This window comes from Cebidichthys violaceus, unplaced genomic scaffold, assembly GCF_023349555.1.
Source record: "Cebidichthys violaceus isolate CVI_PGR_0920_01 unplaced genomic scaffold, fCebVio1.0.p SCAF_11, whole genome shotgun sequence".
NCBI classification, from domain to species: Eukaryota; Metazoa; Chordata; class Actinopteri; order Perciformes; family Stichaeidae; genus Cebidichthys; species Cebidichthys violaceus.
The window spans coordinates 2,748,790-2,764,624 of NW_027176274.1; the positions used below are offsets into that span (position 1 = coordinate 2,748,790).

The 15,835-nt window shown below is 43.6% G+C and overlaps 1 protein-coding gene across 1 annotated transcript; it reads left to right on the forward strand.

The window, feature by feature from the left end:
- Window positions 1-6,035: 6,035 nt before the first annotated feature.
- Window positions 6,036-15,827, forward strand: chmp2ba (charged multivesicular body protein 2Ba). Its single transcript, XM_068737469.1, has 6 exons — window positions 6,036-6,215; window positions 8,894-8,985; window positions 11,229-11,423; window positions 12,396-12,498; window positions 12,821-12,927; window positions 14,226-15,827. Exons 1-6 carry the CDS (start codon window positions 6,182-6,184, stop codon window positions 14,337-14,339), a joined length of 645 nt encoding a protein of 214 aa, XP_068593570.1. The 5' UTR covers window positions 6,036-6,181; the 3' UTR covers window positions 14,340-15,827.
- Window positions 15,828-15,835: the final 8 nt, after the last annotated feature.

A 15,835-nucleotide genomic window follows, 5' to 3' on the forward strand; every position in this document is an offset into this window, starting at 1 on the left:
ACACAAAAACAACACGGTTGGATCATTAGCGCTGTAGCACCAATGTGTTTTCTAATGAGCAAAAGACAGTCATTTGTAAGTTAATGGAAATGGAATTTCCATGTTAAGCCAAAAGAAGAAAAAAAAACATTTATTCTGTGAAACAAAAGTGCCGTGCATTTGCCTTTTCATTATCTCAGTAATCTCACATATTCAGATTTAATTGCTCCAGCCATTATTGCGCATTTTACAAATGGAGATGGGAGGTTTAATTGCAAAGACTAGACAAAGAAAAGCACTCCACAGCGTGCACAGTGTGTGTGTGTGTGTGTGTGTGTGAGACAGCCTGCGCCCGCACTGTCTGTCTGCTAACAAAGTGACCAGAGGATACTGGCTTCCCTTCAAGAGTCGCCGTGCTGACCTCGCTTAAGAAGCAGATAATTGCTCATACTCTATCCTGCAGTTTTTTTTTTACTCCTATTCTGCTCGTGTAGCGATAAAGGAAGCTGCACAGGCTGCCCGGCAAGAAGTTAATGACATGATGGAGACTCAAAGACAGGGTCGTGTTGACGGAGGGCGAATCCACTTGACAGATGTGTGTGTGTCCCTTTGGAGGGTGAAACTGGGTGGAATTTTCCTTTTAAACAAAAGCTGGACATCAATTTAAATGTTAAATCTGAAAATCCACAGCTAATTGGAAAAAAATAAATACTGCATGTGTTGGACATACTTCATACTTTGGATATGTGTGAAATTAAGCATAGACCGGTTCCTTTCCATACGATTCTGCTCTATTGCCTTTTTGGAGCTATTTTGATGTCTGGTTTAAACACTGACATTGGGGAAGAATGTAGATTTGATTCCTATTATCTGTGACAGTAGTACAATGCTCTCCAGTGGAGAAAAGACGGAGCATGAATGCAACGACACAAAGGAATAAGTGGAGACACAGGAAGCTTTTTTTTTGCTGTTCTGGCACCTTGAGCGAAAATGTGGAATACACGGCCAATCTCAGCCTTTATTTTGCTTTGGGGGGGGGCCGCCCCTCCATATAGAACTACTGATATCACTCCAACACAATGAACACTGCTTCAAAACAGAATGTGAGTTTTCTTTTTCTAAGACAAGCTCAAATCTACTGCATATCCTCTTCTGTTTTCAGTCTCTTGTGTTTTCATTTGTAAGAGAATGTCGTGTTAGCTCTGTGTGCTCATATTTTCACACACTAAGCTATTTATAAAAGGCCATAAATACTTGAAAAGGGGGAGGCTTCGATTTTTATATCACCGAAGACATGAAGATACATGATTTAATCTTAAAAAGTTACAAAAAAAGAACATTCCGTGTAATATGTGTCACCTGGAGCATGTCCAGTGTGTTTTCAACAAGAACAAGAAGAGCCTTCTTATTATAGCATGTCATTATTTATTCCACAACACTAACACCAAAATAGAAACTGGTGTAAAAGGTGTAAAACTGCTGAAGGTGATTGTCTGCCGTTCCACTTTGATGGTTCTCAGTTGACACACTCCTTACCTGTCCCGCTGTCATTACAAATGACACTGCTCTAATCATAAAGACTTCCGTCTCAAATGTGATACCTACTGTAAAACGCACTCATTAAACACACATTATGTGTGACATTCAGAAACAGGACAATCTACAAACGCATACATATGTGTTATTATCACAAAAACGTGAATGTACTACAACTATCTGATTATTAAAGCTTCCAACTTTGTCTGTTTCCTCCCTCACACAACTCAACGAAGCCTGTTCGCACTCGTCCTCTGTTGCCCTTCCACTTGTAATAACTCTAATTCCCTCATGCTAATGGTGCGTCGTCTGTGCCTCGGCTCCTGCTGGGACCACCAGCCTACTTCTTGTGGTCGCAGCCTGGCCCCGGGGCGAGGAGGACCACGGACTGGAGAGACAGAAGAGGGAGGGAGGGAGAGAGAGAGAGAGAGAGAGAGAGAGAGAGAGAGAGAGAGAGAGAGAGAGAGAGAGAAAGTGGGAGAAAGGGCGGAACAGGGTTCTGGTTTGATGCGTGTGTAGGGTCTACCCTCAGACAGATTGTCCTCCTCAGGCAAAAACAGGACCTGTGGGTAAAAGAGGGTGTCATTGAACCGTGTGTGTGCCTCACTGAGTGTGACGCCCAAAATTGGCGCCAGCAGCAGATTTAAACAATAACACCTCGCTGTTTGACCTTACTCACAAAACCACCATCAGTCCGTAAGGTTTGTGTGTGTGTGTGTGTGTGTGTGTGTGTGTGTGTGTGTGTGTGTCTGCACGTGTTTGCATTTATACCCCACACCTGCATCTATGCTAAATCTCAGTGTTAGAGGTGTGTGTGTGTGTGTGTGTGTGTGTGTGTGCGTGTGTGTGCTCCGTTGGAGGATGGGGAGGTTGTGAGTGGCAATGATGATGAGCAAACACTACAGGGGAGAATAATCCCTCATTACCCATAATTCCCCGATGCTGCGCTGCGCCGGTGAGCGCGGCTACATTCGTCCCACGGGCAGAGTCGGGTGGAGGCACTCACTCGATTTATTAGACCATCCCAAACTCCCTGCCCCCTGCCTCCCCGCTGATTAGCATCTCCTCGTCTCCTCCCGCTCTCCCAGCCACCTGCTGTCTTCCATGTGTCCTAAATCCTCTGCACTATACTTACACACTTTGTTTCTACGCTGATCAAAAATGTCAAGTGAGGGATAATTCCTCTTACAAGTCCTCCATCATGTCGAAAGTGGATAAACCCAATTAGCTCGTATCTTATCTTTAAAGGAACAGTTCGACATTTTGGTGAATAAGATAATTCATAATTAGATGAGAAGATCAATGCCACTCTTATGTCTGTCTGTTTTTCGAAGCCACAACCAGAAGCCTGTTAGCTTAGCTTAGCATCAAGACTGGAAACAGCTATAGCCTGACTTTGTTCGAAGGTAAAAAAAAAAATTCAGCCTGCCAGCTCCTCTAAAGCTCTCTGATTAAACATGTTCGCTTTTGTTTTATTCACACAAAAACCCGAGCAGCGCACTGACCGCCTGGTGTCTCGTCGTCACGGTGAGGTTACTAGGCTCACAGACTAACCATGTTTACTGTTACTGTGGCCAAGAAATAGTATGGCATAGCACCAACCCCACCATAACTAAAACATGTGGAATAAACAAACAAAATACATTATTATACTGAGTCAAGATAATCGTCAGCTTCATGTCTAGCAGACAGACTTAATAAGAGTTGTGTAATTTGTGTCATTTGATTTATGGCAACAACTAAAAAGAAGTGAATAAGCACATTTCCACATTTCCACGGGTGACCATGGCTAAGTGGAGAGCAGGGCTGCCTTTCAATCAGAGGGTCGGAGGTTTGATCCCCGGCTCCAGCTAGTCTCATGTCAATGTGTCCTTGAGCAAGACACTTAAACCCAAAATTGCTCCTGTGGCTGTGTCTACGGTGCGTAGATAGATTCTGAACTGTAAGTCGCTTTGGATAAAAGTGTCTGCTAAATGACCGTAATGTTCATAAAATGTCAAGCTATTCCTTTATAAAGGGGACCACAGAGTCCACGGTATTTGTGAAAGATCCAGTTTTCCAAGTGGTTCCAGACTTTCTGACGATCTTGTATATAACTTCTCCTCTTCTCCCTGCTCTTCTCTATCTTTGATTCTTCCCTGAATTTGCCCTCTGTTCTCCTCTTCCTCTAATCCCCCTGGTACTCTCTGTGTCCTCTCTGCCTCCTTCTATCTATCTCTCCCTCCATCTGTGTAGCGGTGAAGCATCCATCCATCAGAGCGACGAAGTAGTGTTGAAATCCCGCGCCTCCCATCACAGCTCCTCATCTCTCCGCGTTAACATATAAACATATTTCAGCCTGCTTCCATGTCACAGGCACAAGGAAGAATGCAGCATATCCCGTATCCTATTATCATTCATGATTTACGCTGGATAAATATGGGGAATGAGATGTACATCCTGAGGAGGCCCGAGGGAGCTTTGTTGAAATTCTATTGCAAATGACAAAATAGGAAGAAAAAAAAATAAAATAATGGAATCTGTGGTTTAGATCCCGCATCGCCGGACCCAACAATTGGCTTCACCTTTGGATGTCCATGAATGGGTTTATCTGTGAAGAGGAGAAAAACACAGTTGTTTGCAAGAAGAACTCCGCGGTCATCAAGTGAACGGATCTGTGAGATTTGTTCCATGATACCTTAAAGCTGGGAAGCTCGATGTGCTTTATGGCTGCGACTCCCACTGATTGAGCAGAGATCTCATTTCACACATGAATGTCTCTCTCTGCTGTGTGTGTGTGTGTGTGTGTGTGTGTGTCCATACACTCTGTAGTTAGTGCCTTAACATTACATGTATGCTTGCCCCGGGCTATATTACATCGAGGAGGAGGAGGAGAATGGGAGAGATAGATAGTATAAGAAAGTAGAGACAAAAATGGAAGAATGTGATAAGAGAATGAAAACGAGAAGAGAGGCTTTTTCTCTGCATTTTCCTTATTTGTCGTTTAATTTTTAAGATAATAAATGCCCAATATATATATATATATATATATATACATCACATGCTCCTACTACCGGACACAGATACAGGCTTGGTACCTGCAGGCCCTCTGGGTGCTTGGGGCTAGATTTATCACCACTGGGGCCCTCTGATGATGAGGCCGTTTAGTGGGGGTCCCTGTAGTCCTCCACTGATTAGCGCCAAACATCTCCCCTAATAACCTTAACAAGAACAACGCCTCAGGACGACATGCTGATGCACACAGGCAAGTGCACACACACACACACACACACACACACACACACACACACACACACACACACACCTACACACACACACCTCTTTGGAGATAGAGAAAAGAGCTGAAGGCTACCCATCCTCCTCCCCTTCTCCTCAAAGTCACCCCTCTCTCCTCTGTTCCAGCCAAAACTTGGCATCTCTTCCTATTTCCCCCAGCTCATATCTTCTGCGCTACACACACACACACACACACACACACACACACACACACACACACACACACACACACACACACACACACACACACACACGCATGCACCAAATTGAGTTGGTTATGGTTCAAGAGTCCCACCACAGCATATAAAGTTGCTCTCAGCATCAACATGAAATAAAACAATACGAATATATGAATACATGCTGGAGTGCATGAAAACCCTCGCCTCTGGTCTAAAGAGATGAGGAAGGAAATTGAGAAGAACAGAATTTATGATGCTGTGAGAAGCTGTGGGGGTCATTTTATAGACAGGAACTCCCTCTGTGGATTGTTTCCTTACAACAGATTGCACATGTGTGTGTGTGTGTGTGTGTGTGTGTGTGTGTGTGTGTGTGTGTGTGTGTGTGTGTGTGTGTGTGTGCGCTATGGCCAGGTGCATACACACACAGTCCTAGCTAAAAGACTGAGAGGAAGGGAGAACAAAATAAGATTAAATATCCTAGAAATGTGAAAATTAAAATCCATGCAAACTCAATATGACTTATTTTGCTTACCAAGCCGTAGCATTAAGCAATAATAACAAATGTCTTTGTTGCCAATGGACTTTTTTGTTAGCTCCTTTGCCTTTATGCTGCCTTCACAGACTGCATGGAATATTGCAACTCTATGTTCAATGGACTAAAAAACTGGTTAATAGGATTTAGGTCCTAATCTAATATCTTAATTTACTGTAACACAATTAATTGTATCTATTTTGGTAATTGCAGTGGCCACTTGTCTATGACAGTCGGGCTACCATGACTTTTCCCGGTCCAACCCCTGTTCATAGTCCTCTCGGTGTGGACTGGGCGCAATCATTACACCTCAGCATTCAGATGACATTCTTCTATAATCCAGACATTCATATGGTTTTACAATCAGAACATTCATAGGTGACAGCGCTGCCATTTGTTTTTCTATCATTTGCCATTATCTGGACGAGTTTAGACACACTTTTCCGATCACGATGGGACATTTTACGAGCTACACGCGAAGGCGGCATGAGAGTCCCGCCGTGACGTCACGGGGAGCAGTTGAGTCAGTCAGCTGAAGGAGGAACTCCGACAACAGAAAGTCAACCAGGAAACCGAAGCTACTAAACTGGCCCACCGCCTCGGTTGACGGCGGCTTTTAGTGTAACAGTACAGGGTTTGTCTTTTTTTTTTATATATTAGTCGACACAAAGCAGCGACTATGGCTTCCCTTTTCAAGAAGAAGACTGTCGACGGTAAGTTTGTTCTGTGTGGAATAAAGCTAGCTAACTTGTTTTTAGCCCGGGTGTTCAGACTGCTGTGTTTGTTCCCATATTAACTCAGCTATTCCCGTTGAACGCGAACTTGTTCAACCTGTTCTGGGTCTAGCCGAGTCACCAGTCACACTGCAGACCGACGCCTAAAAAAAAAACAGCGTTAATGTAAAACTTAATGTAGCTTATACGTGACATAAATTAGCCGCATTAACGTTACAATGTAGCTGTGAGCAACAATACGTGGTGTTACGTGTTACGTGGGGTCATTTAGGTTCGTTTCCGCACACTGCTGTGATCGTTAGCTCTCCGCTAACGTGAGGTCTATAAAGGAAGAAGGTGACTTCATTACACAGGAGCTGAGCTTTAGTTCTGGTCTATAATGTCTGAACAGAACCGGTCACTTAAACCCTAATAATCATCAAATGTGTGTCAAAACGTTTAATATGTGACGTCAAATAGATACTAGCAGTTATACTATTTGTTGACTTTTATCATTTTAATAATTGGATATTATTTATTGAAACGATCCCAAAAGGTTACAGGTCCAACTGTCATATTTCCTGTCTGGAGAAGACATTAATAAATGTAATAAAGATAATAATAATTACATTGCTGACCGTTTGTGTAAAATAAAAACAACCTTATTACCAACGGTGTGATACCACTCTGTAATAGAAAGGATGTTAAAATATGACATCATATCATTCTGTCTTTGCACTTGGACGGTGTAATTGTCCAAATTGTCTAAATTTTGAGAACCCTTTTAAATTGAAGTATTTCCCTATTTTGTCTCCAGGCGAGGTAATCAGCCTCACAAGGTCAACATGGAAACCCAGCCTCTCCTCAATCATATTTAATGAATCAATTATTCTATTTCAAATACTGATTATATTGACTCATAGGGCTCGATTGGGGGGGGGGCACATTCAAAGCTCACCTACTCTGGACACCCCCCCCCCACACACACACTTATTCATGAGAGAATTCCATAAACATCTCCTAGTTTATTGTCTTCTTGTTTGAAACTATGCTCTGTTGTTTAAGGTAAATCTCTCCACAGACCCGCCTCCCTACTCCTCCCATCATTGTCCTCCCAGTCTCACCCTCTCACCCTTCGCCTGCATACTGTACTCACTGTGCCGCGGCGCCTCCCCTCCAGTCCAAGCCGTTGTCGGGTCTTCTCGTTGACATTTCTCAGTTTCCATCTCATCTCATCGTTGTCGTTAAATTCTCTCGTCTCTCCTTCGATGGACCGAGTTCGGTTTTTCTCCGTTGTAGCCCTGGGTAGGGTGGCTGAAGTGGTTTCTGGTTATTTGGCGAATAGAGTAGGAGGGGGGGGGGGGTAGATCGCACATATTTGTAGGACGATATCCCTCCCACTTTGAAACGTTGGCGGCACGTCACCGTGTACGTGAACACGCGTGGATCCCACAAGTGGTCCGACGCACTGACGTTGTTTCACCGAGTTCATGCCGGCTGAACTTTTCAGAAAGAATAAAGCAATGGTTTGCTTTTTACCATGAAGTGATATCTTTAGTATCTTTATTTATTATATTACAACTTATGAATATGGAGCTGAATCAATTGTTTTGAATTTAGTGCATCCTTTTTTTAAATGTATTCTTTTTCGACAATATACTGTCTCAACTCTAATGTCTTTACCAGGAACTGATTTATTGATCTGATGATCTGTGCTCTTCTATTGACATCCGTTCGTCCTCTTTCGCTCTTTTTGTTTAAACGTTATGAAGGTTTCTTCATTTATTTGACCTGTTGAAGGGTATTTTGGGAGTTAATTTATGCTGATTCTTAACTTTACTTACTGCTGGATGATTCGTTATGGATTCAAAATTCCTTAAAAGCTGTTCTGTATGTATTATGCTGCACATTGTGACATCTTAAAGCGCCTCTGAATTTAAACTGCATCTGGTTTAAGTTACATCAGGTGATTTCTGATACATTTTAAGACTGTATTATGTGTGTGTGTGTGTGTGTGTGTGTGTGTGTGTGTGTGTGTGTGTGTGTGTGTGTGACAGTGATTACACTTGTCCCTCACTCAGAAGTAGTGTGTGAGTGTGTGACTTCAGGTCATACATTAGCTCACATGATGCCACTCTGTGTGCGTGGTTGAGCGCTGACTCAATGTTGGTGTGAGCTGTTCAGTGTCGGTATGATTCTCAACGCGCTGCTCGTTACTCTGGTATTTTACGCGCATGTGGACACTCACACATGCTCACCATTAATCCACTGAATACATGTTTTAGCAGCTGGCTCCCCTTTCTAACATAATATCACACACAGTGACGTCCAAATGGAAAGAAAAATATGCATCTTAACAGATTTTCAGTCCATTCTTTACCACTGTGGGCGATCCATAATTAAACCACATAGAAGAAGAACAAAAGATTGTTCTCCACATTCTTTTGCTTTTTGTTCAGCTTCCAACCTCTGATTATTTCGGACAAACGGGTCGTGAGTGAAGCCGGATTTTGAGACTGGACTTGTGAAATTGTACATAATACACGTTATCACGTAAACTGAGAGAGCGTGCGTTTGCATTTTGATATGTGAAAAGGGCACTTATGTGTTTATAAGTGATTTAGTTATTGCAGCTTTCACAAAGTGTGACCTGTCTCCCCTTCTGTCTCTCTCTAAAGACATCATCAAGGAACAGTCTAAGGAGCTGCGAGGCACCCAGAGACAGATCACCAGGGACAGAGCAGCGCTGGAGAAACAAGAGAAACAAATGGTGGGACCACACACACACACACACACACACACACACACACACACACACACACACACACACACACACACACACACACACACACACACACACACACACACACACACACAAGTCTGGGGAAACAAAAGTATCTCTAAGGCATTTTCCATAGATTTCTATATATTGCATCACTGCTTTACCGACACATAGAGATGCATATTACATCCTTTTTCCTACAATCTGGGATTGAGTCTGATTGGCTAATGGGCCTAAATTAAAAGCAAGAATGATCTGGTGTGGTGGCTTTGCTTCAGGCAAGGCAGACTCCTCTCTCTCTCTCTCTCTCTCTCTCTCTCTCTCTCTCTCTCTCTCTCCCTCCCTCTCTCTCTCTCTCACACACACACACTCTCACACACACACACACACACACACACACACACACACACATACATACTCACACTCACACACACACACTCAGAATTACACGCTGCGGCTATATTCACAGACACACACACAACATTTCCCCTCTCTGAAAGATGAAAGAATCTGTTTCCTCTCCCCTCTATTGTTTTAAGTAAATATCATACAGGACATAATTACCTCCCCGGGGAACCAGATTATTGTTCCTCATTAATGCTTTCCGCTAATTAGTCGAGTTATTCTTTTTTAATTATTTTTTAAAGCTTTGTTGCACGTTTTGAATAAAAGACACTTTCACTAAGAAATGGAAATGACCTATATTAGCACTTTAGCACAATCATAATTGTCTGCCCCCCCCCCCCCCCACAGACACACACATCATGTGAGTGTAAGCACACACATTCATACTGTATAACAGTGGCATAGGGCAGAATTTATCCCCCAGAAACGACTTCATAGTTTCAATAAATCGGGTTCATAAAAGTTTGTTTCTCTTTACTTTAATTGTTGGTTTTAGGTACATTTTAGAACGTGCAGAAAACATATAAAATTGTGTGAAATGTAGCTTCCCTAATACAAAAAAAAAATAATTTAAAGCACAAGTTAATTACATGTTTTTAGTCATGTGTCAACTTCACAGGAGAGTTTGATTACAGCTGCTGTTGCAACACATTGTCCCTCGTTTATACGTTAGTTTATACGTTAGCATTCCCAGCAGTTAGCATTACGCGTTAGCATTCCCAGCTCCTGTACCAGGACAAGTCCTCACAGCCTCACATTTGTGAGCTGCACTCCTTCATGTCTAGGAGAACACTCTCTATCCATCACCCCCCCCCCCCTTTCCTGACAGGACAGTAAATAAGACATTCTACGCTTCACATCAGGAGAAGTCCCTCTGCTCTCATCTGTATCTTTTTCCCCCGTTAAAGCATTCATAGTTTTCCAGATGACAGTGCAGTTGACATTATTATTGTCACTGTGCTCCTTTTTTTTTTTTCCTCACACAGCTCTACAATTTTTCTCCCCCTCTCCACGGCATTCATTTGAATTTTTACTGCTCACAAAAGCAAGTAAATCCAGACTGAACCTAATGCACGTGTGTGTGTGTGTGTGTGTGTGTGTGTGTGTGTGTGTGTGTGTGTGTGTGTGTGTGTGTGTGAGTGAGTGTGTGTGAGACACACACTGAGCTGATTGGGGGGATGTCTGTTGCTTCATCAAACATTAATAATTGATTGTTGTTTCCTGAAGATGCTTTTAGCTCTCACACACACAAGAAATAAACAACACGTACTGCAGCTGTGCTGAGAGGCCTTTCTAGCCGGCTGTAACCTGCAGCTCCGCTCGTGTCTCTACGGGATGCTCACACACACACACACACACACACACACACACACACACACACACACACACACACACACACACACACACACACACACACTCGTGCCCACACACAGGTTCCCCGTGGGCATTAGTGTATTTTCTGATGTTTACCAAAGCTCAAAGCGTGCATTTGCTTGCCAGTGTGTGTGGTCTGATCCAGATGACGTTATTTACTATGTCTATATTTATATAAACACAGTGGTCTCTCGGGAGCATCATGGATGTACTGTTTGTTTATCAATGCAGTGTGTGTGTGTGTGTGTGTGTGTGTGTGTGTGTGTGTGTGTGTGTGTGTGTGTGAGAGAGACTACACGTTTGTGGGCAGCCTCAAAATCCCTATTTGTCTCAATGTATGTGCTTATACACACAGTAAGGGTTAGGCGTTAGTGGCTGCTCCATCTGCTTCTTTCTCTGTCGTAAAACTGACACACTACCCCCCCCCCCCCCCCTTTCTCTCTCTCTTTCAGGAGGCTGAAATCAAGAAAATGGCTAAGAGCGGCAACAAGGAGGCCTGCAAGATACTCGCCAAGCAGCTGGTCCAGCTGAGGAAGCAGAAGAACCGCACGTACGCCGTCAGCTCTAAGGTCACCTCCATGTCCACGCAGACGAAAGTCATGAACTCCCAGATGAAGATGGCCGGCGCCATGTCCACCTCAGCCAAGGTAAGACCCTGGACCCTGGACCCCCGTCCTTCAGTTCAGCTACGGTCAATAGGAAGTAGCTTCAGTGATGTCTCAGTGTTGTGATTAAAGTATTAATGTGTGATCTGTTCATGTTTAAAGTCTGGTGTAAATGAAGTGTGAAAAGCTGGTAATTGGCCCGGAGCGATGTACTGTACTGAGACTTCACACACACACACACACACACACACACACACACACACACACACACACACACACACACACACACACACACAGGTCAAATATAATTAGGCAGCAGATTAATGGAGTGTTATGAGGTGTGTGTGTGTGTGTGTGTGTGTGTGTGTGTGTGTGTGTGTGTGTGTGTGTGTGTGTGTGTGTGTGTGTGGAGCGAAAGAGAGAAAACGTGTTCATTGTTTCATGTCAGACATGCACAAAGTTTGTTTAGACCCAGGTTTTCCTAGAGAATCCGTTTATCATGTGAGCAGTGCAGCGCTGTCCTCTCACACAGCTGAGGCTTTAGAGCGGTATGTCAACAGTTAAGTGAATAGACGGGGATAATGTGTTGAGTCAGGTTAAGCTGTGGAAGAAACATGCCACTGATCCCTCACGGGAAGGAATGGAGATGCATCATTTAGATTTAGTCTTCTCTGTACTTCTATTGTCCTCACTAGAGTCTTTCACCAATATCTCAGATTTGTAATAAGAGCTTCTTGGGAAACTGCCTCGTCTGTAATATGCAAGATGATTCACCGAGAGCATGTGCTGTGAGAATTAAGGTTCTCTATATGACAACCATGTGATTCAAATCTGCTTAATTAGAAGCTTTACAAATATCTTCTCAACCGAAGAAGAAGGCAGTATGAAGGTCTTGATCATTCGCTACGTTCGTTCCCTTAACGGCCATGTTGTTTGTTTGCTGCTTCTCCTCAGTCCCAGCTGACAACCTGGAGATCAACCCTCTCACCTTTTTCCTTTTAATCATGTGTGCAGACTATGCAAGCGGTAAATAAGAAGATGGATCCACAGAAGACCCTGAAGACCATGCAGGACTTCCAGAAGGAGAACATGAAGATGGACATGACCGAGGAGATGAGTAAGGACTCTACAATACACACAATCAACTCTGGTATTTACAGGCTTGCCTGAACCAGATTGTCAGGATCTACGTGAACGGTGTTTCAGGGTGGTGTGTGTGTGTGTGTGTGTGTGTGTGTGTGTGTGTGTGTGTGTGTGTGTGTGTGTGTCGCAAGAAAGAGAAACATGAAAGCACGATTGTGACAACGATGCAGACTGATAGCACACAAGCATCCATTTCTCACTCTACAGTCCAAACTGTGACCGGATATCAATGCGTTTTTGATTTAATGTACCCGTCTGTCCTCGTCTCCTCACCTCCTGTCTCACTATCTGTCCAGTCAACGACACTTTAGATGAGATCTTCGATGCGTCCGGGGACGAAGAGGAATCTCAGGACATCGTCAACCAGGTTCTGGACGAGATCGGCATTGAGATCTCAGGAAAGGTAAGAGATTCAGAGATTCAGAGATTCAGAGAGAGAGAGAGAGAGAGAGAGAGAGAGAGAGAGAGAGAGAGAGAGAACCATAACTTTATACTGTGTTCTGTTTGAAGAACTTTAAGCCCATGGGCCAATGCCTTTCTCATTTCTTTAAGTGTTCTCACTATTCATGCAGAAATGAGAGTAAAGGCACATTTGACACATGTAAATGATCCCCCAGCAACGTGAAGCGAACACTAAATGTTCCACATGGCTTTTACTCGACTGTTAGGAATGTGCTCCAGCTGCCACATGGTGGGGCTAGCCTTCAGCTCTTCTGTACTTCAGTCCCTGTAACTGCCGGGCCGCCCATCTGCCGCGTGTCTGGCTCCCCCTGGGGGGCTTCGTGAGTTATTACCTCTCATAACACAATGTACAAACCCACAAACTGTCCCATAAACAAGCCCCACAGCTGGAGAGAACAAACAGACAAGATTCATAAAACCCTGCAAAACGTTTTTGTTTTTTTTAAATGTAGAGGGGGGGGGGCTTTCTTTCTTGCTCATCACAGTAAAAGGCTGAGCGGAGAATTCTCCGAATGCTCTCGCTGTGTTCACTCTCCAAACAATAAAGCTTTCTCAATCAACCCGAAGTTACAAGACTCATAAACTTATGTCAGCGAATCAGCAGCCATATGTGTTGTTGTCATATTCCGTGGAGTTGTCGTTCAATATATAATGCTGTGACAAATCACAGGTGCTGACAAAAAATGGCTTCAGTTATTCCAGCGAAGGCAATTCAACAATAGTTTGAATTAAGAGCCACGTCGTTTAATTATGCCTTCTGGGTGGTGAGCGCCAGGTTGTTGTAACACTTTTATTACACCGGTTTAAAAAAAAAAAGCCTTAAGCACAGAAGACAGTCAACCATTAACCAACGAAAAAACCTGCACACAGCCAAGTTATCAAGGGACGGGTTAAAGAAGGCGGAGACGCTGTCAGGAACGACGCTCGTGTAACCGACGCCCACTTGCATTAACGCTGTGGTGGGCGTACGTCATTTAAAGGGACATCGCGACGTATTCATGCAGTACGAATAGTTTCCTGGAGTTATCAATATAGTTGCGATCAGAATTGAACGGCTCTTTATACGTTTTGTATTTGTAGTGGCAGCTGTTCACAGCAGCCAATCCTACGACGAGCACCGGGCGTTTTGCTTGTGTGTGTGTGTGTGTTAAGTTTGAATTGAGTGTGCCTGCTAATGGGGACATTTTCTGCCCGTGTGTGTGTGTGTGTGTGTGTGTGTGTGTGTGTGTGTGTTTCCAGATGGTGAGAGCTCCAGCTGCAGGAAAGAGCCTCCCCAGCGCCGCCTCCTCTAAACAGGCCACCATCTCCGACGACGAGATCGAGAGACAGCTCCGAGCTCTGGGAGTGGACTAACGGGCTTCTCTGTGTTAATGTTCACATTGTGAAAGTTGTGCAACATTAATGCCGATTGATACGGACTCTTCTAGACACACACACACACACACACACACACACACACACACACACACACACACACACACACACTCGTTAAGACATTCAGACAGACATGTTTATTAACACATAATCACACTTTTCTTCGGCAGGTCGCCTTACAGATCATTTAAGGCAGAACGTCTGATCTATTTATGCGAAAAAATGATATTTATTAACATACTGGAGTGGCCACAGCCTAAAGGTGGACCAACAATAAGAGTCCTGAACCACCTCTGCTGTCCTTACCGTACCACCCATCTCCGTCTGTGTGAGGGCTACCATGGAAACGCAGTCGTTAATCTATCAGCTGTTACGTGGCTGAAGATGGATGGTCTTTCCCCAGCAAAGTTCTAATAAGTAAAACGCTGTAATTAACAAGAGCTTAGGTGTTGTCAGTAACCAGATGGAACTTGTATAGAGAAGCAACAACTGGGGCAACTTCCCTACAAAAACGAATCAACTTCTCAACTAGCTAATATTAATGATGATGTTTTTGAAACCCTTAGGTTCGCTACCATAGTTACTGGAGGTGATGTAACTCAGACATATGCATGTGAGGTGTATAACTGACGAGGGTAAGGCCTTCACTTTACTTACATAAGGAAACACCGTTTACATAATGCATGAAATGGTGAGGTGGACCGATCTGAGGGGGGGGGGGGGCAGTTAATCAAACACAAATTAGGACTAATGTAAGAGTGGCATATGGAAGAGTTTTTGAATAGGTTATTTGACGCTACTGAGTAATCAAATCATTTAGTTTTTCTTTCGGTTGGTCTGGTCGTGTATCTTGTGTTGGACATGGGGTTTTACAGCGATTGTGGGACGGCACTGGTCCTGCAGTCCCTCCTCTCTTTCAGCTGCTGTGCAGTTACTGTCATGTGTTATTTAAGCTGCCTCACTCAAAAACACACACACACACTACACCATTCAAATAACAACTACACTGTGATCCTTCCTCAGCGCTGAAGCTTCTCTGCAGTGATTTGTTGACGTCCAGCCAGCGTCCTGAGAAAGACACCGATATGTTAAGTTACATTGACTCTTTGTGTTTCTCTCGCGCTCTCTGGTCTTTTCGTTTCCCACATTGACTTCCGTTGCCAAAAACAAAATTGAAAATGTTTCTGTTCCTTGCATGCGTCTGACATGTTCGACATACGACTCTTTGCATTTTTTGAAAATCATTCTCTCCGCTCCCCTTTTAACATCTTTTCGTCTTTTGCGATTGCGAGCGGAATCGATGTTTTAACAGATTCCGACATTGTCTGAGTGCAGTTCCATGCTTAGGAATTTTTTTTTTTTTTTTTTTATAAAGGTGTATGTATGCTCCTCTTTATTCGTTCGGTCATTATAAAGTGACTGTAAAGGGTTGATGGCTTTTATAAATGAATAAAGTTTCTTCAGGTACGTGTTGT